The sequence below is a fragment of the Nomascus leucogenys genome, chromosome 24, assembly GCF_006542625.1.
Source record: "Nomascus leucogenys isolate Asia chromosome 24, Asia_NLE_v1, whole genome shotgun sequence".
Lineage (NCBI taxonomy): Eukaryota > Metazoa > Chordata > Mammalia > Primates > Hylobatidae > Nomascus > Nomascus leucogenys.
Window position 1 is genome coordinate 9,473,101 of NC_044404.1, and position 27,368 is coordinate 9,500,468.

At 40.1% G+C, this 27,368-nt stretch overlaps 1 protein-coding gene across 3 annotated transcripts in view; it reads right to left on the minus strand.

Moving 5' to 3' along the window:
* RERE (arginine-glutamic acid dipeptide repeats) overlaps positions 1–27,368 on the minus strand; it is a 462,172-nt gene that overhangs the window by 277,469 nt on the left and 157,335 nt on the right. For all 3 annotated transcript variants that reach the window (XM_030805464.1, XM_003274304.3, XM_030805463.1), the window contains exon 2: positions 23,015–23,483. In XM_030805464.1, coding sequence (XP_030661324.1) covers positions 23,015–23,339 — 325 coding nt within the window. In that variant the 5' untranslated portion in view covers positions 23,340–23,483. The remainder of the gene's footprint in view (positions 1–23,014; positions 23,484–27,368) is intronic.

A 27,368-nucleotide genomic window follows, 5' to 3' on the forward strand; every position in this document is an offset into this window, starting at 1 on the left:
GACCGGCCTGAGCAACATAGTGAGACTCCACCTCTACAAAAAAAATTTTTAAATAGCTGGGCATGGTGGCAGGCACCTGTAGTCCCAGCTGCTTAGGAGACTGAGGTGGGAGGATCACTCAAGCCCAGGAGGTTGAGGCTGCAGTGAGCTATAATAGCACCACTGCATGCCAGCCTGGGGAACAAAGCAAGATCCTGTCTCTTAAACACGGACATGCACACACACACACACACACACAAACAAATGTACTTCTGAGTGTTGTTTACTAAAAATCACAACAATCCCATGAGTGATTTTTCTTCTTGAGTGATTACTCTTTCATGGAAGAGGAAACATCCACACAGCTGTGTAAGACATGCTTAAAGCAGAAAAAGGCTGGCAAAGATGCACCTTAAAAGAAACTGACTGGCCGGGCACGGTGGCTCAGGCCTATAATCCCGGCACTTTGGGAAGCTGAGGCAGGTGGATCATGTGAGCCCAGGAGTTCAAGACCAACCTGGGCAACATGGCAAAACTCTGTCTCTACAAAAAAATACAAAAAAAATTACCCAGGTGTGATGGCGTGCACCTGTGGTCCCAGCTACTCAGGAGGCTGAGGTGGGAGGATCGCTTGACCACGGAAGGCAGAAGCTACAGTGAACAGAGATGGTGCCACTGCACTCCAGCCTGAGCAACAGAGTGAGACTCTGTCAAAGAAAGAAAAGAGGAAGAGAAATGAACTTATCAAATCAACACCCAAATAGTAATAAGGTAAGGACCCAGAATTTGCTGCCCAAACTATAACCACCAGGGTCACAGAATGACAGATGAGAAGTAAAGGAAAAACAGAGACACCCTTTTCATTCAGCAAGCAAAGCCTGCTCACCTGGCTTTGTTTCTCCTCTCCTATAGACACATCCAATCAAGACCAAGCCATGCCCATCCTCACGCTGCTGCTACTGCAACTGCTCTTCCCCAACCAGGTCCTATCACAATCCTGCCCAACCTTCAAGACCCAAATGCCACCAACTTACAACCTGTTCTATTCAGTTATCTGCCCACTCACTGCCTATTACTAACATATCACTTCCCTGAATGAGAGTAATTTCTCCCCACAAAATGAAGGATCAAGGGCTAAAATCCTTTCTACTTTTTTTATCTTGCAGTACCATACCACTACAAAACATCTTCTACAAAGTTGCAGGCACAGAAGACTGTGCTCTTATTTTATTGGCTGATTGATAAAATGCTACTAATACTATAGTTGACATCTAATACACCCCACTACATTCTACTAGCTTACTTGAAATCTATTACAGTGTCAGTAGGCTTCAAATTTGTTTGCTTTAGTTTATATAAACTTGAAAGGGCAAATGAAACCTGTTCCCTGACTCTTGAAATCTACCCATACCTACTCCTTTTCTCCCTTAAATCGTTCTTGTTTTCATTCAGGTTTTTGTTGTCGTTGCTGTTGTTTGGGCAGGTCTTACTTCTTCTAATTGAAGCCAAAGAATAAAGATTTATTTATTTATTTATTTATTTAGAGACGGAGTCTCGCTCTGTCACCCAGGCTGGAATGCAGTGGCGCGATCTCAGCTCACTGCAAGCTCCGCCTCCCAGGTTCAAGCCATTCTCCTACCTCAGCCGCACGAGTAGCTGGGACTAGAGGCGCCCGCCACCACACCCGGCTAATTTTTTGTATTTTTAGTAGAGACGGGGTCTCACCGTGTTAGCCAGGATGGTCTTGATCTCCTGACCTTGTGGATCCGCCCGCCTCGGCCTCTCAGAGTGCTGGGATTAGAGGCGTAAGCCACCGCGCCCAGCCTGAATAAAGATACTTTAAGAATAATTTAAAACATCAAGACACTTTCCTATGACAATAAATACTGAGACCTCATTTTTCCATTAAAGATCTTCAGCAGACCGGGCGCGGCGGCTCACGCTTGTAATCCCAGCACTTTGGGAGGCCGAGGCGGGTGGATCACGAGGTCAGGAGATCGAGACCACGGTGAAACCCCATCTCTACTAAAAATACAAAAAAACTTGGCCGGGCGTGGTGGCGGGCGCCTGTAGTCCCAGCTACTCGAAGAGGCTGAGGCAGGAGAATGGCGCGACCCGGGAGGCGGAGCTTGCAGTGAGCCGAGATTGCGCCACTGCACTCCAGTCTGGGCGACAGAGCGAGACTCCGTCTCAAAAAAAAAAAAAAAAAAAAACATCTTCAGCCCACTGTGAATTACAAATGTCATTTTACAAATATTCAACAGATATTTTGAAAAAATAATTCCACCTACACAATAATTTCCAATCATTTATCTCCTTATGATTGCAATCATCCATCTCCTTATGATATAGTGATTTTGCTTTATGAAATATACAATATACTCAGGATAAAAAGAATTCTATGGGTGTAAGGGATTTTGTCTGGTAATCTGCTGTCCACCTGTCACTTTCATAGTCAAAATTAGCACAGATTTCAGCAAGGTCATAGTATTCAAAGTATCTAAAGTATCTAAATGCTTCCTGATTCCTAAAATGAGGAGAGAGTTTCTGTTTATTGTTGAAGCCATAAGAGGCTCTGGATGCTTTCTATATGAAACCGTATTCACAACAGACTTCATTCAACAAATGAGTGCAGCTGCTGTAGGCCAATGTAACACTTAATGAGAGTGTTGCTTTAGCATGCTCCTTTTGTAATTTGTACCTTGGAAAAATTATGTTTTGAACATCTGCTAAGACAAAATGTATGAGAACTTTGGGAGGAAAAATTAAGACTTCCCCATTCTAAACAAAGTATATGAAAGACCCTTTGTCTTATAGGCAAGTCTTGTCAAGGTTACATAAAAAATAAAGAATATAAAAGATTCTATAAGGAAAAGAATCATAATCTCATAAAAACATTCACACACAAACTGATTGGGCACCACTAACGTGCCATGTAAGTGCTGGAGATGCCAAGGCGAAAGAAACACTGTCCTTCCTTTGACAAGTTCACAATCTAATATAAGAGGTAGACATGGAAACAACTGTATGTCTTCAATAATTTTATTTATTTATTTATTTTTTAAGACAGAGTTTCGCTCTTGTTGCCCAGGCTGGAGTGCAATGGCACGATCTCAGCTCACTGCAACCTCCGCCTCCCAGGTTCAAGTGATTCTTGTGCCTCAGTCTCCCAAGTAGCTGGGAATGCAGGCATGCACCGCAACACCCGGCTAATTTTGTATTTTTAGTAGAGATGGGGTTTCACCTTGTTGGTCAGGCAGGTCTTGAACTCCCAACCTCAGGTGATCTGCCCACCTCAGCCTCCCAAAGTGCTGGGATTAAAGGCGTGAGCCACCGCACCCAGCCGTCTTCAACAATTTTAATGGTTACTTATTTTTTTGTCTCTGAAACAGGGACTGCTAGCTGGGCCCAATATTTATTCTCCCCTTCTTCCTTATTAAGAAGGCTGGGCATGGTGGCACATACCTGTAGTCCCAGCTACTCAGGAGGCTGAGGTGGGAGGATCACTTGAGCCTAGGAGTACAAACCTGCAGTGAGCTATAATGACCACTGCACTCCAGCCTGGGCAACAGTGTGAATCCTCATCTCAGAAACAAAGAAGCAATAATAATAATAACAATAATAATATTAAATAAAATATAAAAAAATAAAAAACATAACATCTGGTACTCAGCTGGACACATGGCCCCTCAGAATAAAGACATTTCCCAGCCTCTCTAACAGCTAACTCGGTCATGCAACAAAGTCCTAGCCATGAAATATAAGCAGACCTATAATATTTCAACTTCTGGAAACTGAATCCTAAAAAGTGGAAGACTTGCTCTTCTTACTCTTCCTAGCAGTCTGAAGGCAAATGTGTGGGCTGGAGGTGGAGCAGGAGATGGAGCGTGGGAGAACAAAGAGATGGAGGCCACATACAATGGAGTAACAGAAGCTTTGCCTGTAGCTCAAGAACCAAGCTGAGAATCCACATCTCCTGATTCACAATTCAGTATTTTCGGCCACTATACTCAAATATTTTTATAAATTATTTTTAAATCAGGCAAAATATTTAAATTTCATCCATTAAATTTAAATTTCTAGATGCCCTAGTGGCATCCAGAACACACATTTTGGGGAAAATATTCTAATTTTTTTAAACAGAAAAAGCTAGGAACAGATGATGCATTAAAAAGTAGAACACAGAGCTCTTAATTTAGAATGATCAAAATAGGTTGATTAAACTATTACCTTCTGCTAGGATTATGAATCAACCCCTAGCGGCAGAGAAAGTCACAACTTCCTCCCCTAAGAGACTTTACAGTGAAGTCAAGTTCCTAGCATGACTCTATATAAGGTTGCACAAGTAGGAATAAGCGATGTTAACTTCTCCTGCAGACTGCCTGGCATTCTTTGTGAGGGCAGGTGGATGGTGTCTGCTGGCACTACTCAGTCTCCCCTCTTTCTTACTCCACTTCTGTACAGGTTTGATCAGGACTTGAGAGAGAATACATGACTGCTTCTTCCACAAAAATATAGGGACTACTGATAAACAAATTTTCTAGAACAGTGTATTATTTATAAAAGTTAAAGCTGACCAAAATCATACTATCCTAAATTCTCAGATTATATCCACATTTTACTTCATACTAGAAGGACGATATCCTCTGTGATGCCACAGCTCTAACTCCTTTCCACACCCTTAACCCGGGGACCAAAAGAAGAGCACAAAAATGTGTCTGATCCACTCATGATGGCAAAGATTTACCCTTCAAAGATTATACAAAGTCTCCTGTTCTATCGACACAACACTTCTCCAATTTCTCTTTTTTGTTGACATTAAATTTACATAAGGACATTTCTTCAATTTCAAAACTACAAATTCAGTCATTTTCATAGGCCAAAGCCCTACAATACACCAGGGCTGGTTAGAAAGAAGTGTAATGGTAATACATTTAAAATCTTTAAATGTCCACACATACTAACTCAGTAACTCCATTCCTTAGGAAAGTGAGCTGAAATAAATTTATCACTGCTGTTTAGAACGGAGAATATTTGGAAAACATCAAGTCCAACAACACAGAACTAGTTAAACTGTGGCATATAGCTATTAGTGTGTGAGCATCTCATATTTTTTTGTGCCATGGATGACTTTAGCGTTCTATATACCTGTTCTCAAATAAATTTTTTAATGTACGAAAGCAACATATATTGAAATACTTATCATAATATAAAAAAACTTGTAATACAATAATATGTGTACTTTTTTGTTGATTCATTAAATAACAGGATTTACTAGAGGTCATTCCCTTAATAACCTCCATACTTTCAAAGTAATGCGGAATATAAACATTATTTTGAGATTTTTTTCCATGTGATGTGATAGGAGAATACCTATAATTTATACTGATGTCATAGGCACTGCCAGTATTGCTGTGTTTATCATCTAGCTTCATAAATGAAGTGAATGCTGAATGTCATCTGAAATTTGATGAACTGGTAAAAATAAAGATGCAATTTTTTCCTCATCCAAGTTCACAATCCCTTAAATTCTCCTTGGTTGGCCATATACCCCAGGTTATGAATCTCAGCATGAATGGCATACAAAGCAGTCAGAACAGTTCAGATTTACAATTGCTGGCATGGAAGTAAATTCAGGACATGTTAAGAACCACATTAAGAAAATGCGAATAGCTTAACTCCATATAAGTTCACTAAGAAAACCTGACCATACAACAAATGTTAACAGTGGTTAAGTAGTTTCTATTTTAACTTTTACTTGTCCACATTTTTCAGTTTTATTCCTTGAAAATGTATAATTTGTTCATCAAAAAGGGAAAATGCAGGAGGAAACTTACAGAAATTTTTTTTTTTTTTGAGATGGAGTCTCGCTCTGTCGCCTAGGCTGGAGTGCAGTGGCGCGATGCTCCGCCTCCTGGGTTCATGCCATTCTCTTGCCTCAGCCTCCTGAGTAGCTGGGACTACAGGCACCCGCCACCATGCCCGGCTAATTTTTTGTATTTTTAGTAGAGGCAGGGCTTCATCACGTTGGCCAGGATGGTCTCAATCCCCTGACCTCGTTATCCGCCCGTCTCAGCCTCCCAAAGTGCTGGGATTACAGGCGTGAGCCACCGCGCCTGGCCAAGAAAAATTTTTAAAGTCTATAGCCAAATATTATAAATGTACTCAAAGGGCAAAAGAAGAAGCACTAAGTAAATTCAGGGGAGAGAACATAAAAATGGACCATCCTTAATGATTACAGAAGCTAAGTTAGAGAAACAACACTGAAAAGGGTGTTGGAAATCCATATGTTCATGTTATCAGATGCCACAGCACTTAGAATCCTGACAACTGGGAGATAATAGAAGTAAAACATGACAAAACTGATCGTCTCTACAACAGCCAGCCTCCACCAATCCTGACCTAAATGCCAACTGCAATCTTTAAAAAGCTTACACTCCATGATGCCAAATATCTAGTTTGGGGATAGCTGCTGCAGACTTCAAAATCATTCTGTTTTATAACCCTGAAAGATAGCTCCGAGTTCTTCTCCATCCAAATATCTTCCAGCCAGTCCAGAGAATAAACTGGAAATCAAGTCTTCATTGTCTAGTTAGAAACTGAGTTATATAACTCCTTGCAAGGAAGAAATATCATCTCCCCAAGTCTGAGTGCTAACAGAGTAATTATCAAATGCAAACTTCAAAACCTTATGTGTACTTTTATGCTGTGAAATGGTGGTAATTAAACCACTACTTTTCAGTTAAACTGTTCCTAAGGATGTAAAAATACAGCATACCAGGTGAGACCTTTTTGTGACATTTCCTTTACCTCTACTAAAAAGGAAAAATTGTAATTATACACAGTATTACTAACATTGCCACAATCAATTTGGTAACTGCACAGTAGCTATGCTTTATAATACCAGCACAATGGGATGGCCAGGACAAGTAAAGTCTAAAAACTAAATACTGTCTAATAATAATGATAGCCTGCTTTAGAGCCAAGTTATACAGAGCTTTACAAATAGAGCCCAAATTAAAATGTTAATGAAAAAATTAAGAATAAAAAGCACAGCTAGGCATCGTGATATGCACCTGTGATCCCAGCTACTTGAGAGGCTGAAGTGGGAGGACTGCTTGAGCCTGGGAGGTAGAGGGTACAGTGAGCCAGAGACTGCGCCATTGTACTCCAACCTGGGTGACAGAGTAAGACCCTGCCTCAGGAAAAAAAAAAAGGAATAAAAAACAACATATGGAAATTATGTTAAAAATCTGTATCATAAACTCACTCAACTTTCCCTTTCCGAAAGAGAGGTATAACTATAATCAAAACTCCCCTCCCATCTTTTTTTTTTAAACTATATGAATCTCTACTGATCAGTCTACAGTGAGACACTAACACTCCATCTGTCAAGTATCAACATCTGTCCAACACACAAAGAAAGCCAGAACAATGCCTGCAGCCTTCAAAGGCATATAAAACTGTACCTTTGCCTTTTAAAGTTTGGTTTATCATTTTACACATTACAATATCACACTGTACATAATTGAAAAGGCATTCCTTGCAAACATAACCGAATAGGGAAATCTAGAGATATAAGTCAGAAAACACATTTAGGGGTTAAATGAGTGAACAGTGGTGGAGTATACATATGGAGTAACATATACTATGCTGCCTAATTAGCTTAAGTACATTTTTAATGGTGAAATAATGAAAAAGATTTAAAGGTACTGGATATTTAATGCATATATAACGACAAATAGTCATTATGTATGAATTCAACAGACTTGGTAAAGTGACTAGAAATTTATCCATTTCCAGGCATTTAAGCATTCACTTAAAAGAATGAAGCGACTAACTTACCTTCTCCCATCTATCTCTGGTACTTACAATATGCATTATAAAACTCAGACTAATACTACGGACGGAGTAAAATAGTGACGCATTTATCCTCACTTTTTCTAGTATTTAGGATATTCACATAGCTCTAAAGTAAAATTCATGCACAGCCATCTATTCTGCAGTATTTAAAACTTTTTAAAACAACAAATCATTCTTGTCCACATACATTTTAAAGTAATTTAACAAACAAAATACACTGCTCCATCTTCAAATTCATAGACAATATTTTTAATTTTGGAAAGTCTGGTTTTCTCAGCTGGTGAAGCTGTCGGAATAAATAGAAGGCAATATCTGGAAAGATGACAAACACATGGGTCAATGTCAAATACAAGCCAATCTCTGTCAAGAAAAGAGCCAAATTCCTGCATTTCCATTTAAATTACGTTATCCAACTCAAATACCACCATGCCACTTCAAATGAAAATTGTTTCCTTTTAAACAGAGCTTTTTACAAAACTGATAGAGTATAACAGATTAAACAACTCTTTCAGCAATTTTCTTAGCTACTACAAAGTAAGGCATCAATGTATAATTATAATAAGGGGAACATTTAACAATTAATTGAGCCAGCTAAAGCTAAATCTCCAGAGCTTAGGAGTTCAAATGCTTGCTCACTAAGAAAAAAGGACAGAGGATTTTAATATAACTGCAGGAAATCTCAGTCCAATTAGATTCTAGGTAAATATAAATCTTGTTGCACTGTGATTGGAACTCTGTCACAGTCCTCCAGACTGATTCTAGCATCTGGCTTGGAGAGTCAAACCAAAGAACTCCTTGCCCCACTGTTTCTCTCCACATATTACTGAATTAATCAAGTACCTTCAGGTTCTGTGCTGAACAAAGGTCTTCTGAAGGCTGTCAGCTTGCTTTTACAACCAACCAGTAAGACTCACAGAACATATCACACAACTGTGAGGCAGTAACATCTCTGAAAATATTCATGATTTACCCTAGTTTATAATGGCGACACCTTAACTAATTCACTGTCTTTCCTCATTCAGAATTAGATTATGTGAGGCCAGGAGCCATCCCCTTTTGGAGTTTTGATAATGGAGACTTAACAACTATCTTTCAAACCAAGGAGGATTAAAAAATAAGTAATCAAATTAACTAGGGTGGCAGTTCACTTCCTTAACTTAATATGCATCTTTTATCCCAGTGAAGATCTAGAAAACTGCAGAAGGATTTAACAGAATCAAAAGTATCGTATTAACATTTTGGGGGTCAAAAAAAATCAGGGTATATTTTATATTTTAAATCATTTTATAGTTGAAAGAACTTGGTCTGTTAGAAACTGGCCTTCTAATCCCAATGTAAAACAGTAATACTTAACAAGGATTTTAATATAGGACTGGCCCTTTCTGAGTTCCGCACCTATGTGCTTGTGTATATACTTATTTAATCCCCATCACAATTCTAGAGGTAGGTACTCTTATCCCCATTTTATTGATGAAAAGACAAAGGCACAGAGGCTGTCCTCTACTCCACGTTAACCCACCAAAAGTGGGGTACTGGATCATGCTGTCCTTTCTCCCTCTGTGTAACTGATTCACATTTGTGGTCAAGACGAAACCTAAGGAAGTTTATGCACAACACTGAAACATCTAAGAGAATTGTTTAGGGTTGTTTCATTTGTAAGTCTAATTAACTTATAAGAAGAGTTAAGTACTTGAGGTTTGTGTTAATAGACTTTTTTAAAATAGAAACCAAATATTAAATTAGCAAAGGCAAGCTTAAATGTTGAAGATATTAACAAGTTTATAAACAAGACTAATTCGTAATTCAAAATCCCTTAAAAGGGATTAAAATGTTTAACTTATAAATGAGATTTATAAGCTGAAATTTTTAAAAAGTAGAACAGTGTCCTTCAATTTGCAACTTTAACAAATTGAATATCAATTTTTTTAAACCTAGGTAAACTTTCTGGACAGTCATTTCTGCATATAAATATCAATCTTAAGGACTCTTCCCAAAAAGTCCTCCCATCAACTGCTCTGTGCACGTGTCTCCTACTCAACTGCTAAAGGAAGCACAGCTGAGACAATGCTACCCAAGAAAGGTACCTAGAGCTAAGCACTCAAATCTAGCAGCTAACTCTGCCTATGCTAATAGGCATCTAGGGAATGAGTAAGTGCCTAGAATGTGCTAGACACTTTTCCAAGTACCTGGGATACATCGGGGAAAAGATCCCTGTCCTGCTGGAACCAACCAGCATGGAAAAGGACACACAACAGAAATGGAAATGGAAGATGCCATGAGAGTGAGTGACTGTGAAAGGTGGGGGGATCCAAGAATTGAAAATCCTAGTGGGCTCAAACAATTTCTGGATCAATTGGCCCCAGGAAGGTGGAAAGTTAAGAGGTAGAAGAGTGGAATCCATGAGTAGATCATCACCAGGCTGCATTCCTGAATCTGATCATTAATTGCTCATAAAAATACCTTCAAAGATTAACCTTTCAACATGTTTTTGCTCATTATTAAGCATGATTTTTAAACAGCCACCTAAAGAACATTTCTGCTTCCTTTGGAACACAGTTTTTGAACACACTGTGGTTCACTGCTTCTTATGTAGATATTTCTGCTATAACACAATATATGTTACTGGGAAGACCACATATTCAGCAAAAATGTTCACTAAAAATAAAAGGACTTATGTAAAATACAGGGTAAAAAGCAGACTACTCAAACCCTATGCAACCCTGAAATCAGATGGCTATTTTGTTAAAAATCAATACTTAAGAAATAAGAAACCCAGGCAGTTACCCAAGAGTGGCTGCATGCTGCCAAAGGTGATACTGAAAATACATGAAAGCAACAGATGCTGGCTTGAAGGCACCAAAACAATGCAGTAATCTGGGGGTTTTTGTGAAGGTGAGCACAGCAGGCAGGGCAACCTGCCATAGAGCATAATGTTAGCGTGTGCCTCTGTGGGGAGGGAACCCCGGGGGACAGGTGTTCATTTTTCATTTCATTTTCAATAGAAATGAGAAAGCTCCTGCTGGTGCAACAGCCAAACTGAAAGTTTAAATTCTCACCTATTTTTTTTCCTTTCCTGCTAAAATACAATCCCACATTATACCATTAAAGTATATATTATAATTCTATTCCCTCTGGTCACACTCCTCTTGCCTAGCAAAAGTTGCACATGAACCAGCATAAACTGCACATTTTATTGACATCACTCTCCTATTTACTTACCTATCACACACAAAGCAAAACAAACTATTGCTAAATATCCATATGCAATAACAAGGTCTCATGGCCAGCCCACATCTATTTCCCCTACCAAACTGCTTCCCAATCTCATTGTGGGGAATAACTTTAGCCCCACCATGTGCAGGCCTGGGAAAGCAATCAATCCAGGTTTCTGTCTTTTTTTATACAAGACATGTGCATGAAATTCAAGGTAGACATACTATATTTACTCTTTTGGAACTGTGAATCTTGAGCTGAGTGAGAGCAAGGACAGGAAGATCCTAAAGGGCTCTATTCCAGTTATAGCACGTGGTTGGAACGGTCAGTAGTTCCCGCCAACCAAGTATCTGAACGCTCTCATTCCAAGTAGGTTTTGGAGACTTTTTTCCAGCTTCCCAACTATTATGTGGGAAGTCTGTAATTATGGGAGCTACTCTAACAACAAATTGCCTTTTGTGTTATGTGATCAATGTACACCACCTTGCATCAAAAAACTTTTCATGCATACAACATGCTTGCTTTTTATTAGATCATAGAAAATGTGTATTTCTCTTTCAGTTACTAAGGGTTCAAAATCCAGTAATCACCATTAGCCTATATATTCTTGAACAATTGACAGCTCACCTTCTCAGCTTACTTCCCATAGTTTCCTTATGGACTATGTTGCCCAGGCTAGCCTCAAACTCCTGGGCTCAAGTGATCCTGCCACCTCAGTCTCCTGAGTAGCTGGGACTACAGATGCTCACCACTGTGCCTGACTAGACATACAATTTTTGGAAACAGGAGAGCTATAAATAATTTTAGGAGTAAAAGGAGAAAAGAGAAAAAGAGCAAAGTAATTATATCACTTGCATTTTCGAAGAAATTGGTTTATCTCTTCTTTTTTATTCAACACAGGTGTATTTGTTTTTTGTATTCTCTTCAGGATTTTATGCAAATGTCCATTCATTCTTGGCTTTAACCAATTCTCACAGGCCCATACCATTTTACAAACTAGCTGTGTGACTTCAGCCTCCATGTCTTTGTTTCCTTGTCTATACAGCAGGGAAACAATGTCTAGGTTGTATAGGAATTTTCTAAGGACTAGAAACTACATGCTCAAAGCAAACCCAGTAAATAGAAGGTGCTTTAAAACTGGTTGTCACCCATGCTGTAGCTCCCTTACTATTTACAGCCAAGTTAACAGTGCCCTTTGCAATTAGGCACTTTAGAAGATCCAAATTATTCCCAATAATTTGGCCAGAATGTAATTCTGCAGCCACCTCTGTTCTTCTTGAACTGCATGCATCATATTTTAACATCAAAATCGCAAGCCATGAAATCACATATTTTTTCTCTTTAATTTTTGATCTGCCTAATTTCTTGTCTGCCACAGGTAAGTGACAAGCACGCTGGGTACTAATCCTCTTACCTCATGCAATGGACTCATTTTCTCTCTGTGCGTTAGCTTGAAAAAGACTGGGAAGCACTAATGAGTGATTAGTGACTCTCAAACCTAAATGTGTGTTTAAATCACCTGGGCATCTTATTATATAAAACATGGATTTTGATTCAGCAGATTGGGGGCGGAATCTGAGATTCTGCATTTCTAACCAACTCCCATGGGATGCCAATCTGTGGCCAATGCTTGGAGCAGAGAACAACTACAGTACAGGTTTCATGATACTTAATGATCCTTTCCCTATAAAATCAAAAAAGATATGATTAATTTGTCTCAAATATCACTTCCCATTTCTCTAATTGGAATAACTTTAGTATTTTCTCTTTCCTCTATCCTCATGAAGTAATAAGTTTTTATGTGCTAAAGAATTGTCTTTCACATATGTGGAATTTGAGTAACTTCCTAATATACATGAAAAGGCATTCAACTAAAAGATGAAATAAAATTTCAATAGAAACAGAAGAAATTAAAAGTTAACTAATGTAATCCACAACTAAAAGTTCACTATAAAGTGACTGAAAATAAGAACTACATTTTCCCAACTGTTCCAAAGACATACAACTGAGAGAACTGAAGATGTCACTCAAATGTGAATCACTTGAACCTGAGTCTACCTAACAACAAAGCTCTTCCTGCCTGTTACAGGATGAGTTTGTCCTTCCCAAAATTCGTATGTTGAAGTCTTTACTCCCAATAGCTCAGAATGTGACCTTATTAAAGAACAGGTAAGGCCAGGCAGTGGCTCATGCCCGTAATCTCAACACTTTGAGATGCTGAGGCAAGACTCCTGGCTTGAGTCCAGGAGTTCAAGACCAGCCTAGACACAAAACAAGATCCCTTCTCTAAAAAAAATTTAGAAACTAGCTGGGCCCGGTGCCGTGCGCCTGTAGTTCCAGCTACCTGAGAGGCTGAGGCAGGAGGACCACTTGAGCTCGGGAGTTCAAGGCTTCAGTAAGCCGTGTTCATGTCACTGCACTGTAGCCTGGACAACACAGTGAGACCCTTCCCCGCCACTTAAAAAAACAAAAACAAACAAAAAAAAAAAAAACAGGGTCATCATTGCCAATGTAACTAAAATAAGGATACATGAAAATATAATTACACTGTAGGTGTGATTAGTTAACATTAAGTAAGGTGAGCCCTAATCCAATATGACTGGCATCCTTATAAAAAGGAAAAATGTAGATAGACACAGAGATATGTACACAAAGAGAACGCTACGAAAGATCACCACTATGCTGCCACAAAGCAGCAAACTACTGCAAGCAAGGACAGAGGCTTTAAACAGATCCTTCCCTGGTGCCTTCAGAGGTAACATGAGGCCGGGTGCAGTGGCTCATGCCTGAAATCCCAGCACTTTGCGAGGCCAAGGTGGGTGGATAGTGTGAGCCAAGGAGTTCAAGATTAGCCTGGGCAACATGGCAAAACCTTGTCTCTACAAAAAATACAATTAGCCAGGCATGGTGATGCATGCCTATAGTCCCTGCTACTCAAGAGACTGAGGCAGGAGATTGAGGCTGCAGTGAGCGATGATCGTGCCATTGCACACCAGCCTGGGCAACCCTGTCTCAAAAAGAAATGAAAAAGAGGTAACACAACCCTGCCAACACCTTGCTCTTGGATGTGTGGCCTCCAGAACTGTAAGACAACATACCTCTGTTGTTTAAGCCACTCCATTTGTTATACTGTGCCACAGCATCCCTAACAAACTAACACACAGCCGCATTGTGTTTCCTCCCAAATAAGATTAACGTTGATTAAATAACATTAAAGATGATTGTGTAGATAGGCAACTAGGTCACAGAGGGTCTGCAGTGCCAGGTTCTGGGAACAAACCTGCTGGTGAATAGGGAATACACTGAAAAGCTTTAAGCAGATTACTAATAGGTCTAATAAGTGCAACTGAATTTGTCACAGGTCTGAAAAAAACATTAAGCTCTGCCTAAAGATGCCTTTATACTATGTTAGACAAAAATATTCTTGCCATTATCAATAAAACTTCTACCCCACCACAAAATATGAATGTTTCAAGAAGACACCTTCATTTGCATGTCACATCTATTAATACCTAAAATTCTTCTAAATATTAAGAGATGTAGACAAAGTTACAGATCAAATGAGCTTTTATTTAAAATAAATATATATACATATATATATACGTGTGTGTGTGTGTGTGTGTGTGTGTGTGTGTGTGTGTGTGTGAGTGTGTGTGTCCTGGAACACCAAATACCACATTTTGGTTTTGTTTTATTTTGGGAAGGAAATGTTTGTCTTAGTAACTAATTGCCTTAGAGAAGCTTTCGATGATTCAGAGAACTAAGGATGTGATACCACTTGCAGCCTCCACAGACCAACCCCTGAGTGAAGAAGCAGTAGCTAAATGTTAGGACCATTTGTTAAAATACTGGGGACTCCCTCCCCACTTTAAACAGTAACTTGATTCAGTGGAAATTTTCCATTTAGCAAATAGTTTCATGTTATCTTTACTTTTTCTTTTAAGGCAAACTTTTACTGAAGTGTAATACATATATAGAGAAGCACAAAATGCAATAAATTTTCACAGAACAAATCAATGTAACCAGTACCATAAAACGTAACATGACCAGAACCTGGGAGTCCCCTTAATGTTCTGTTCCCTGTACCCATAGGGCAATCTCTCTCCTGACTTCAAACACCAAAGATTAGTTGTGGCTGTTTTAAAATTTTCTATAAAAGGAATTATACAGTATTATGCTCTTCTGTGTCCACTCAACATTATGTTTGAAATCATTTACCTGTTTTTGCGATGGGGTCTCACTCTGTAACCCAGGCTGGAGTGCAGTGGTGCAATCACTGCTCATTGCAGCCTCGACCTTCCGTGCTTAAGGGATCCTCCCACTTCAGCCTCCCAAGTAGCTGGGACTACAGGAGCACACCACCAAGCCCGGCTAATTTTTGTATTTTGAGTACAGACAAGGTTTTGCCATTTTGCCCAAGCTGGTCTCGAACTCCTGGGCTCAATCCAGCTACCTACCTCCACCTCCCAAAGTTCTAGAATTACAGACGTGAGCCACTGCACCTGACCTATAGTCATTTACTTTAAATAGGTTTTAGAAATACGTATATTCCATTTTTATTCAAACTAGATCCTCATGTTTCATTTTGCCTAGTTTGAATTTTTTCCAGCTTAAATTCTATTTGCATCAAAAGAAAATGACACTTAAGTCATCGAAGTAAACAATTCTAGTTTCCAGGACATTTTTCCTAAAAACTAGCAAATAAAAGGGTCAAATATTTTGTATCACCTAAGATTTCACAAACCACAAACATATCTACATAAATACATATTTTGCACTATGTTCATGAAAGCAGAAGGAACACATATTCTAGAACTATATATAGGGTAAATTGGACAATCAAACAAAATTATCAGTTAATATGACAAAATATCAAAAAATGGAGAACCAGCTTAATACATACTTTTGAAAAAAAATACATTTCATTATCCAAATAGCAAGCAATACCAATATGCCAAAATAAAAAAAAGAATCTCACAATAATATGAAGTTAGTTTTTTAACCAGTTCTACCTACACCAGAAATAATCAAATTTCCTAGAACCTAACTGAAAACACTAGAAAGAAATTAATATGCCACCTACAGCAAACTCCAGAAATCAATATCCTATGCTAAAGAAGCCCAGAAGGGAAATCTGGCTGCACACAGCTATGTAATAAATCAATTTGTTACCGTGACAGTCATCTCAAAACAGGAGTAATGGTTGACAGACAACAAAGAAGTTAGATCTGACTCAAGGACAATATACAATAGAGCCCCACAAGGTTTTTGTTTTGGTTTTATTTTTAACAAGTCTGTTAAATCATTCATTGGGAAGTAATACAAAACAGACTTCCAGAAATCTTATTCTAATTTTAACATCATCGAGTCAATAAATTTTTTTAATGTTTCTAGAAATTTCTTTATTCAACAAATATTATGGAATACAGGCCGGGCGCGGTGGCTCTTGCCTGTAATCCTAGCACTTTGGGAGGCCGAGGTGGGCAGATCACTTGAGGTCAGGAGTTCGAGACCAGGCTGGCCAACATGGTGAAACCTCGACTCTACTAAAAACACAAAAATTAGCTGGGCGTGGTGCCACACGCCTGTAATCCCAGCTACTCTCGAAGATGAGGCAGGAGAATCACTTGAACCCAGGAGGCAGAGGTTGCAGTGAGCTGAGATTGCACCACTGCACTCCAGCCTGCGTGACAGAGCAAGACTCCGTCTCAAAAAAGAAAAAAAAATGTATATATATTATGGAATACACACTATGTGTACACTATTGTCAGTAGATGGCAGGAATTCAATGATGAGTGGGGAAAAATAAGAATTGCTGTTTTTTGGAGGGAGACTTATTAATCCTAACAAAAAAATTATTACTGTTTTAAGTGCTAGAAGATACAAAGAAGGCTATAATAGTATTTATTAAGGAAATTTATTTGACTAACCTGGGAGAGGAAAGGCAATGACACTGGGGTGGCAGAGCTTAAGAAAAGATAAGAATTAAGTGTGTTACCGAGACGAGAAGAGCAAGTGCAAAGGCCCCGAGGCAGGCGGGAACATGGGCAGTGTAAGTAACAAAAACTATTATGCTGAGCTCCTAAGGACAAAATTAAGGTAATCCCAGAGTTTAGGAGCAAAGGTGAAAAAGACCTGGTTGTGACAATGTATGAAATTAAACCGTAGTGATAAATTCTAAATAATATTTAATTTTTCCATAAGGCCTCATGCTTCTAAACACTAAACAATTTAAATATAGCTTGGGACAGAAAAGTATGATTATATGAAAGCCTACCTTTATCCTCAAAGCATCCCTGCTAAGCTCATTCTTAGTGACATTTCGAGAGGTCCCTATAATTTATACTTATTCTGAGTAGTAAAACCAATTCAGAGATGTAGAAAGCAATAAATAATATATTTGAAAAATCTTAATCTGTGCTTTATATCCCACAGAAACAAATGAGTATTAAAGATCTATTCAGTTGGAAACGGTGGTTCACATCTGTAATCCCAGCACTTTGGGAGGCCAAGGTGGGTGGATCACCTGAGGTCAGGAGTTCGAGACCAGCCTAGCCAATGTGGTAAAACCCTGTCTCTACTAAAAATACAAAAATTAGGCCAGGAGCAGTGGCTCACGCCTGTAATCCCAGCACTTTGGGAGGCCAGGGTGGGCAGATCACAAGGTCAGGAGATCAAGACCATCCTAGCCAACATGGTGAAGCCCTGCCTCTACTAAAAACACAAAAATTAGCTGGGCATGGTGGCACGCGCCTGTAGTCCCAGCTACTTATGAGGCTGAGGCAGGAGAATCGCTTGAACCCGGGAGGCGGAGGTTGCAGTGAGCCGAGATCGCACCACTGCCCTGCAGCCTGGTGACAGAGTGAGACTCCATCTCAAATAAATAAATAAATAAATAAATAAATAAAAATTAGCTGGGTGTAGTGCCATGTGCCTGTAATCCCAGCTACTCAGGAGGCTGAGGCAGGAGAACTGCTTGAACCCGGGAGGCAGAGGTTACAGTGAGTTGAGATCTCGCAACTGTATTCAAGCCTGGGCAACAGAGTGAGACTATGTCTCAAAAAAAAAAAAAATCTACCATTTAAAAACTAGTAATTTGGCCAGATGCAGTGGCTCATACCTGTAACCCCAAGACTTTGGGAGATGGAGGCAGGAGGATCACTTGAGGCCAGGAGTTCAAGACCAGCCAGAGTAACATAGCAAGACCCCATCTCTACAAAAAAATTGTTAATAGGCCAGGTGTGAGCACACCTGTAGTCCTAGCTACTCAAGAGGCTGAGGCAGGAGAATCAATTGAGCCCAGGAGTTTGAGGATGTGGTGAATGAACTATGATCACACCACTACCCTCCAGTCTGAGCAACAGAGTGAGACTCTTTTTTTTTTAAGCTAGTAATCCATTGAAGATATCCTTTACAACATTCTCCACAGATCCTACGCTTTTAAGATACAACTAAGCACACAGGATCTCTGCAAGTGGGTGAGGATAATGGTTTTTCATCACTAACAAAGGATGTTATTGTAGTAGTTTATACCAAGAAAGTAAAAGACCAGGTGCAGTGGCTTATGCCTATAATCCCATCACTTTGGGAGGCCAAGGCAGGAGGATCACTTGAGCCTGGGAGATCGAGGCTGCAGTGAGCTGTGATCATACCACTGACAGCCTGGATGACAGAGCAACACCCTGTCTCCAACAAAAAAAAAAAAAAAAAAAAAAAAAAAAATCAGGAAACAAAACAAAGGAAAGAAAAAACCCCCATCTTGGAATCTAATCGCAGTACTCTGTTTTTTTTTTGTTTTTTGCTTTTTAAGAGACAGTCTTGCTCTGTCACCCAGGCTGTAATATAATGGCATGTAGTTCACTGCAGCCTTAAACCCCTGGCCTCAAGTGATCCTCCCATCTCAGACTCTCAAAGTGCTGGGATTACAGGTGTGAGCCACCTTGTCCGGCCCAGCACCCTACTTCTGATTCTTCAGTTTAAGTAACCCTAAAGAACAGACAATATTTAACAAATACTCATTTAGAGAAAAAGTTGTTTGGAGAAGGCAGCCAACTCAGTTAGCTTCAAATCCATCACCAAAAAGAAAGGAAACCACTGAGAAGGTCAAAGACAGTCTCCTTACCAAATAGTCAGACATCCACTGGACCTGCCAGGATGCAAAGGCACAGCCCCCACTCAAGCAAAAGGGTGCCTCACATGGAGTTGTTTTGCTCTAGGTGCCACGGAAATCTTCCAAACCATGTGTGGCCTTTATAGATCCTTCTTAACACACTTAGCTTTCAGAGACAGCATACCTTTTTCACTTGTCACAGAGGTTTTCAGATTCACTGAAACACTATCAGCCTCCATAAATACATAGTTCTTCCCCAAGCACTTTAAGAACCATTCTGTAAATAAGTCCTTAGCAATCTCCCTTCACATATTCTTCCAGACTCAAGAAGGGAGGTGTATTAGTCCATTCTCACGCTGCTATAAAGAACTGCCTCAGACTGGGTTATTTATAAAGGACAGAGGTTTAATTGATTCACAGTACCACAGGGCTGGGGAGGCCTTAGGAGGCTTACAATTATGGTGGAAAGGGAAACAAACACATCCTTCTCATATGACAGCAAGAGAGAGAAGGGCTGAGCAAAGGTGGAAAGGCCCCTTATAAAACCATCAGATCCTGTGAGAACTCACTCACTATCACAGGAACATGATGGGGGAAACTGCCCCCATGATTCAATTATCTCCACCTAGTCCGGACCTTGACACGTGGGGATTATTACAATTCAAGGTGACATTTGGGTGAGGACACAGAGCCAAACCATATCAGGAGGACTTCCTATAATCATAGTTCACCACGCCCAGCTAATTTGTAAAAATTTCACTATAATCATAGAGCACTGCAGCCCTGACCTCCCGTGCTCAAGAGATCCTCCCACTTCAGTCTCACAAGTAGCCGAGACTAAAAGCACACGCCACTGTGCCCAGATCCAAGACGGTTTTTGGTTTGTTGGTTGATTTCTATTTTTAGGGAGATATTCAGCAGAAACAGGGTGCCACAGTCCCATAAATGAGAAAAATAGCCAGTGTTTTTCATGTTACAGAGGTTTTCTTAACCGTGGGGCTTCTAGGAGTCACTAATTCTGACTCTCATGAGGGAGACTGTACAGGCATTTTCCACACATATTTGACTACTATTTTTGGTGAAATGTCCCACTGACACCAGAATAATGTTCTATATTATAAATGTTGAGAAAGGTGAGCATTCAATACTGCACAAGGCAGCTTGCCTTTTGACAATGATCTAAACTGTATTACCACATTAGATTGTTATCAAGAGAAAGGATAATAAATAAATCTTTCCCTATACTGAAGTTATCATAATGTAATCTATATCTAAAAGAGTTGGCCAGGCGCAGTGGCTCACGCCTGTAATCCCAGCACTTTGGGAGGCCGAGGCGGGTGGATCACGAGGTCACGAGATCGAGACCACGGTGAAACTCCATCTCTACTAAAAATACAAAAAATTAGCTGGGCGCGGTGGTGGGCGCCTGTAGTCCCAGCTACTCAGGAGGCTGAGGCAGGAGAATGCCGTGAACTCGGGAGGCGGAGCTTGCAGTGAGCCGAGATCACGCCACTGCACTCCAGCCTGGGCGACAGAGCGAGACTCCATCTCAAAAAAAAAAAAAAAAAAAAAAAAAAAAAAAAGAGTTAACAGATTTTGTTCCTTTCCCATGATTTAGATGTGCATACGCCCTAAACAAGCAATCTGTGGTAACTCTGAGAGATTCTTCAGTCACTAAGAAATTCTTACTGCCCAATAGCTGAGTCTAAATCAAAGATAAATACAGACAGTACTGTAACCTACATACATCATTTAACCCTTACAGCAGATTTCTAACTGCTCTAAAACCTCCACTCTGATCAATTTATATCACACAAATAGCTTCTCAGTTAATCTTCAACCAAGAAATTGTAGTTGTGAATGCAAATTTGTCTGTATTAGGTTCTAGCACTGACATTTTTTTTTTTGCAGGGGGGAGGGGTGGAGATAGGGTTTTGCTCTGCTGCACAGGCTGGAGTGCTATGATGTGAACGGGGCTTACTGCAGCCTTGCCCTCCTGAGCTCAAGAGATTCTTCTACCCCAGCCTCCTGAGTAGCCGGGACTACAGTCTCATCACACTCCCAGCTAATTTTTTACTGTTTTGTAGAGATACGGTCTCACTATGTTGCCCAGGCGGGTCTCCACATTGCTCAAGCAATCCTCCCGCTGCCTCAGCCTCTCAAAGTGCTGGGATTACAGTCACGAGCCACTGCACCCAGCCCCACTGACATCTTTTGAAATTTAAAAAACTCCTATGTGGGAGAATGAAAATCTGGAACTTGATGTGAAGTTCAGAACAGTAACAGCATTCCTCAGTAAAATGATTGTTTCAGATTATGGACATAACACAGTGAAGTATTTTAATCTCTTTCTCAGAAAAACATAAAAATGGGCAGCTTTAATCTGCTAATTACATCTCATACGAAATTCATGTCACTCTTCAACAGTAAAAGTAACTCAAACAAAATGATTTCACCTAGGTTTTACTGGCTTCTGTAAGAAAAGTATCTTTTTTTTTTTTTTTTTTTTGAGACAGGGTCTTGCTCTGTCGCCCAGGCTAGAATGCAGTGGTGCAATCATGGCTCACTATAGCCTCGACCTCTCAGACTCAAGTGATGCTCTGCCTCAGCCACCTGAGTAGCTGGGACTACAGGTGTATGCCACCAGGCCCAGCTAATTTGTAAAAATTTTTTGTAGAGATAGGGTCTCACCATATTGCCCAGGCTGGTCTTGAACTCCTAGGCTCAAGCAATCCTTCTGTCTCCGCCTCCCAAAGTGCTGGGATTACACTGTGCCCAGCCTAAAAAGGGTGTCTTAATACACACAATACATCAAATGAAAAGAAAAGGCTTTGCTAGTGTTCAACAGGTGTTGACTCACTTGTTTCCCTGATCTCATCTAAAAGTTGAGTCTGTCTTTTCTTGAGCAATGCTATAAGCCACAATATACTGTCATGACCATAATACATTTTCTGGAAAACCAAGCAGGTTAGATGACTTCTATTATCGTTGATTAGAGAGCCTGAAGCTCAAATTTTTGGAAAAGGAAGTTAGCAGGAGCAATAAATCTCTGATCTTCAGGCCTTTTTTTTTTCTTTTTCTTTTTTTTTTTTTTTTTTTTGGAGACAGAGACTCGCCCTGTCGCCCAGGCTGGAGCAGTGGCGCGATCTCAGCTCACTGCAACCTCCGCCTCCTGGGTTCAAGCAATTCTCCTGTCTCAGCCTCCTGAGTAGCTGGGATTACAGGTGCACACCACCAAGCCCAGCTAGTTTTTATATTTTTAGTAGAGACAGGATTTCATCATGTTGGTCAGGCTGGTCTCGAACTCCTGACCTCAGGTCATCCACCCACCTCAGCCTCCCAAAGTGCTAGAATTGCAGGCGTGAGCCAACATGCCTGGCCTAAAGGCCATTTTTAAAAAGTACCTCTCTAGAGTCTAGTCGATCCTGTCCCAAGGTAAAATTTCCTGTTTCCAAGAATCTTAAGGTTTACTTGTCTCCACCAAACAGTCAATTCTGCAGGGTCACCACAGTCTCATTTATGATTGAAGATTAAAACGCAAGCATGAATTCAAAAGACAAAAAAAATACTAGGCAGATGGTCAAGTTAGAGAACAAGCAGCATAGGAAAATAAGAAAAGAACTCATGAATGCATAAACCAGGACACAAGACCAAATTAAGGAAGACACAAGCAAGAAGTGGGTAAACCTAACTGACCAAAAGTGGGTCACATGTTTACCAAATTAAGTTTACTACTCTTCTAGATTCCAAGCCTTCCTTAAAGTGTACAAAGCGTATTTATTTCACCATAATGCTAAGATCATTCCCCCACTGTAAACACTGGCAAGACCCAAACGTAAGGCTCCTTACCTCCTGGTCTGTAGACAACATCATCTTCAGTGATGTAGGATGTTATCTCGCCGGTATCTGTCCTTTCATAACGAGACTTTTTTTTCGGTGGTTTCTTCTTGTTCTTCTTCGTGGACTCCTCTGCGGTGGCACTATTGTTGTCATTGTCCTCGTCTTCGCTGTGATCACTCTCAGCATAATTTTTGGCTCCTCCTTCCAAGGTACAGCTCCGGCGTGGCCTTGAATTTTCACTCTCTCTTGCTTTGTCTCTTTTCTCTCTCTCTCGGTCCCGATCTCGGTCCCGGTCCTTCTCTTTGTCTTTGTCTTTGTCTTTGTCTGCTGTCATGATTCGCCACGTGCCTTCTTCTGTCCTCTCACGGCTAGGCCTCCGTGAAAGGTAGACAGTAAGCCTGGGCTTCAGTCTTCTGAATTTCTCACTCAATTCCAGGGAAAATCCAACCACTCCAACAACCCCAACGTTTCAAAAATGCTAGGAGAGAAAAAAGAATGGTTTTACTTTAACGCTTTTTCATATTTGTTTCCTAAAATAATGTTTTGTTAAATGAATCTCTTACTTATTCATGCTTTACACCTAAAAACTTCACACAAGCCACAGGAGAAAAATTAAGTGTTAAAATTTTAAAAATACAGTTTTTGGTCTCAGCAACTGGTTTGGGGTTTTCTACGACACCAATAATAAAAACTGCCTGAATGCCTAAGAGTAAACTATACTTCCTCTACCTTACATGTTTTCTCCTTTTTAAAGAAAAAGCAAAGCAATACCCTGGTAGACAACATATAATGGGTATTATTATACAAAAGGAGCTTCATAACCCATAATATTAATGTAAAGAGGAAAGAAATCTGTAGCAAAAATTATTTCCAGGCCAGGCACTGTGGCTTATGCCTTGTAATCCCAGCATTTTGAGAGGCCAAGCCAGAAAGACCACTTGAAGCCAGGAGTTCAAGACCAACCTTGGCAACAAAGCGAGATCCCATCTCCAACATAAAATAAAATATTTCTACCTGAAAAAACAGTAATAGTTTACAGCACTGTCAAAAATGTCTCAGGACAGGCCGGGCACGGTGGCTCACGCCTGTAATCCCAGCGCTTTGGGAGGCTGAGGCAGGTGGATGACGAGGTCAGGAGATCGAGATCATCCTGGCTAACATGGTGAAACCCTGTCTCTAATAAAAAATACAACAAAAATTAGCTGGGTGTGGTGGTGTGTGCCTGCATCCCAGCTACTCAGGAGGCTGAGGCAGGAGAATGGCGTGAACCCAGGAGACGGAGCTTGTAGTGAGCCGAGATCGCACCACTGCACTTTAGCCTGGGTGACAGAGCAAGAGACTCCGTCTCAAAAAAAAAAAAAAAGAAAAGAAAAAAAAAAGTCTCAAGATATCGCATAGAGCACTATATTCTAAAAGATATTTCCTGGCTACTTCTACAAACTCCTAGAACTTCCTTCAAGAATAAAAATAATATTTAACTTAAACGAAAGTGAGAGCTTCAGAGCAAGATTTTTCCACCTTCAGTTACATTTTACACATCTTTTCATCCTACCATTTTCAGTTATGTTCCAAGGAAAATAATCTCTCTAAAGATGTATTACTGGCCAGGCGTGGTGGTCCACACCTTTGTATGTGGCTCACAGCACTTTGTGGTGGCTCACAGCACTTTGGGAGGCCAAGGCGGGGGGATCACGTGAGGTCAGAAGTTCAAGACCAGCCTGGCCAACGTGGTGAAACCCTGTCTGCACTAAACACACAAAAAGTAGCTGCGCGCGGTGGCACATGCCTATAGTCTCAGCTACTTGGGGAGGCTGAGGCAGGAGAATCGCTTGAATCTAGGAGGCAGAGGTTGCAGTGAGCCGAGATCGTGCCACTGCACTCCAGTCTGGGCAAAAGACTCCGTCTCAAAAAAGAAAAGAAAATGTATTATCTCTGCCTTAACAAAACGTAACATCTTCCAGAAACAACCTTCCATCTTTCGGGAATATTAAGTGGTTTTTACAGTCTTCCAAATTTGTACTATAAATGGTATCCCTAATAAAGTCCTCCCCAAAAAGAAACCCAACAAGAAAAGTCTGAGGTTTTTAAGCATCTGCAATGGAAAAAGTGAATCCCAAACTCCAACCCAACACAGTTCTTACAAATATTTTATAGCAGGAAAAAATTGTGTCTTTCTAAGTCAGTTTTGGAATAGACCTAACAATAAATTTATAAACAAATAATTTACCTTTTGTTTTTCTTATGATCTTCCCCAATACCCTATCTCACTTATTCAACAAATCTTTACTAAATACTGGGTGCCAGGTGTTAGAACTAAAACCACAATGGAGGAGAAAACTCATGGTCCTTGTTCTCAACGCTCAAATGCAACAAAAGGAGGCAACTGATCAATCTAAGAAGCTTCTGTTTCTCATGCAACTAGGGCAAGAAAGGAAACAGTGCACATAAACAAACAAAAGATTGGTCTTCTTTACTTAACAACCACAAACAAATCAGTTTGCAGTTATATGCTTCAGATGCAGAGAAATTCTCTTTGGTCAGCCAGGCATGGTGGCTCATACCTGTAATCTCAGCACTTTGGGAGGCGAGGTGGGCAGATCACGAGGTCAGGAGATCGAGACCATCCTGGCTAACACGGTGAAACCCCATCTCTACTAAAAATACAAAAAATTAGCCGGGCGTGGTGGTGGGCGCCTGTATTCCCAACTACTCGGGAGGCTGAGTTAGGAGAACCGCTTGAACCCAGGCGGCAGAAGTTGCAGTGAACTGAGATCGCGCCACTGCACTCCAGCCTAGGCAACGACAGAGACTCCATCTCAAAAAAAAAAAAAGAAAGAAAGAAAAAAGAAAATTCTCTTTGGTCATGCTAAAACCATAACAATTACCATATATTCTCTGCAGCGCTCTTACGTCAAACCTCATACCAGAAAAGACCTCCTCATAAGCATCTCAAATATCCTTAGACATTCAGCAAAATAGAAAGTATTTAGTCTTTGGGAGATAGGTGATGAAGGAACAATCATGCATCATAAGCTACATTAGAAGAAGGAACGCATGTAGCACAAAACTAGACTACTTCCTTCTATGTAAGAAACATGCTTTCAAATAGGATTTCTATTTTCTAAACATATTTCAAGAAAAGGAAAAATTATCACTGCCTATAAAAGTTTTGCCCAGATGAACCGTCTGCTAAACAGATATTCATAAACTCCCAAGTCCTGGTACTAAACTCCCTAGTCCAAGTCCAAGGCTACTAGTGCTAGCAACTGAAAATACAGAGACGTACTACTTCCTCGACAAGTCTTAAGTTTAGAGCATGAACGAGCCAATCATGAAAGAAAGAAAACTATCAGGCCAGGGGCGGTGGCTCATGCCTGTCATCCCAGCACTTTGGGAGGCTGAAGCAGGCGGATCACCTGAGGTCAGGAGTTCGAAGCCATCCTGGCCAACATGGCGAAACCCTGTCTCTACTAAAAATACAAAAATTAGCCGGGTGCGGTGGTGGGTGCCTGTAATCCCAGCTACTTGGGAGGCTGAAGCAGGAGAATCGTTTGAACCCAGGAAGCAGAGACTGCAATGAGCCGGGATTGTGCCATTGCACTCCAGCCTGGGAGACAGAGCCAGACTCCGTCTCAAAATAAAAAATAAACAAAAAACGATCAGCTAACACCATTGCTAAAATGTTCCTCTTTGACCCTGAAAACTCATCAGTGTCTACTGGGAGTCCAAAAAGAATGAAAAGCTTGGGCTGAAAACCTCTCCACTGCAACTGCAGTTTCGGACAGAAACACTTCTGATAACTTTAAGAAAAAAAAATCATTCTCCCTGGGGTTAACAAGATAACTGCTCCAGAAAACTGTGTAGAAAACATTTTTTCAGCACTCAAAGAGAAAAAAATAGTAAGTCCAAATTGTACATTCAACACTACTCACTACAAAATCATACACTGTTTCTATTTACAAAGAAAATAGAGTTGTTTCTGCCAAAAGTGAGCAAGAAAGTTAAAAATTCAAGAAACAATAAAGATGTCTATAAAACGAAATTCAGTATATGTGTATATTTATAAAATCAATGTTCTGAGTTATCTGAAAGTTGACTCTATCTATATATTACATTATCTGCATGTTATATTAATATATTAAATTATATGAATAATTAATACCATATCATTTATAGATTAGTGACATATTTATATAACCAACTTTCAGATAAGGATGAACATTAATAATCTAAGCAAAAGTCAATCCAATTACCATTTACATTTGGCTCTAAAATACAGCTCAATGGGAATATATTTTTTTCTCTACGTTGAACATACGAATCGTAATTCTTCTGAGCCTTAGTGTACAGTGATCAACACATA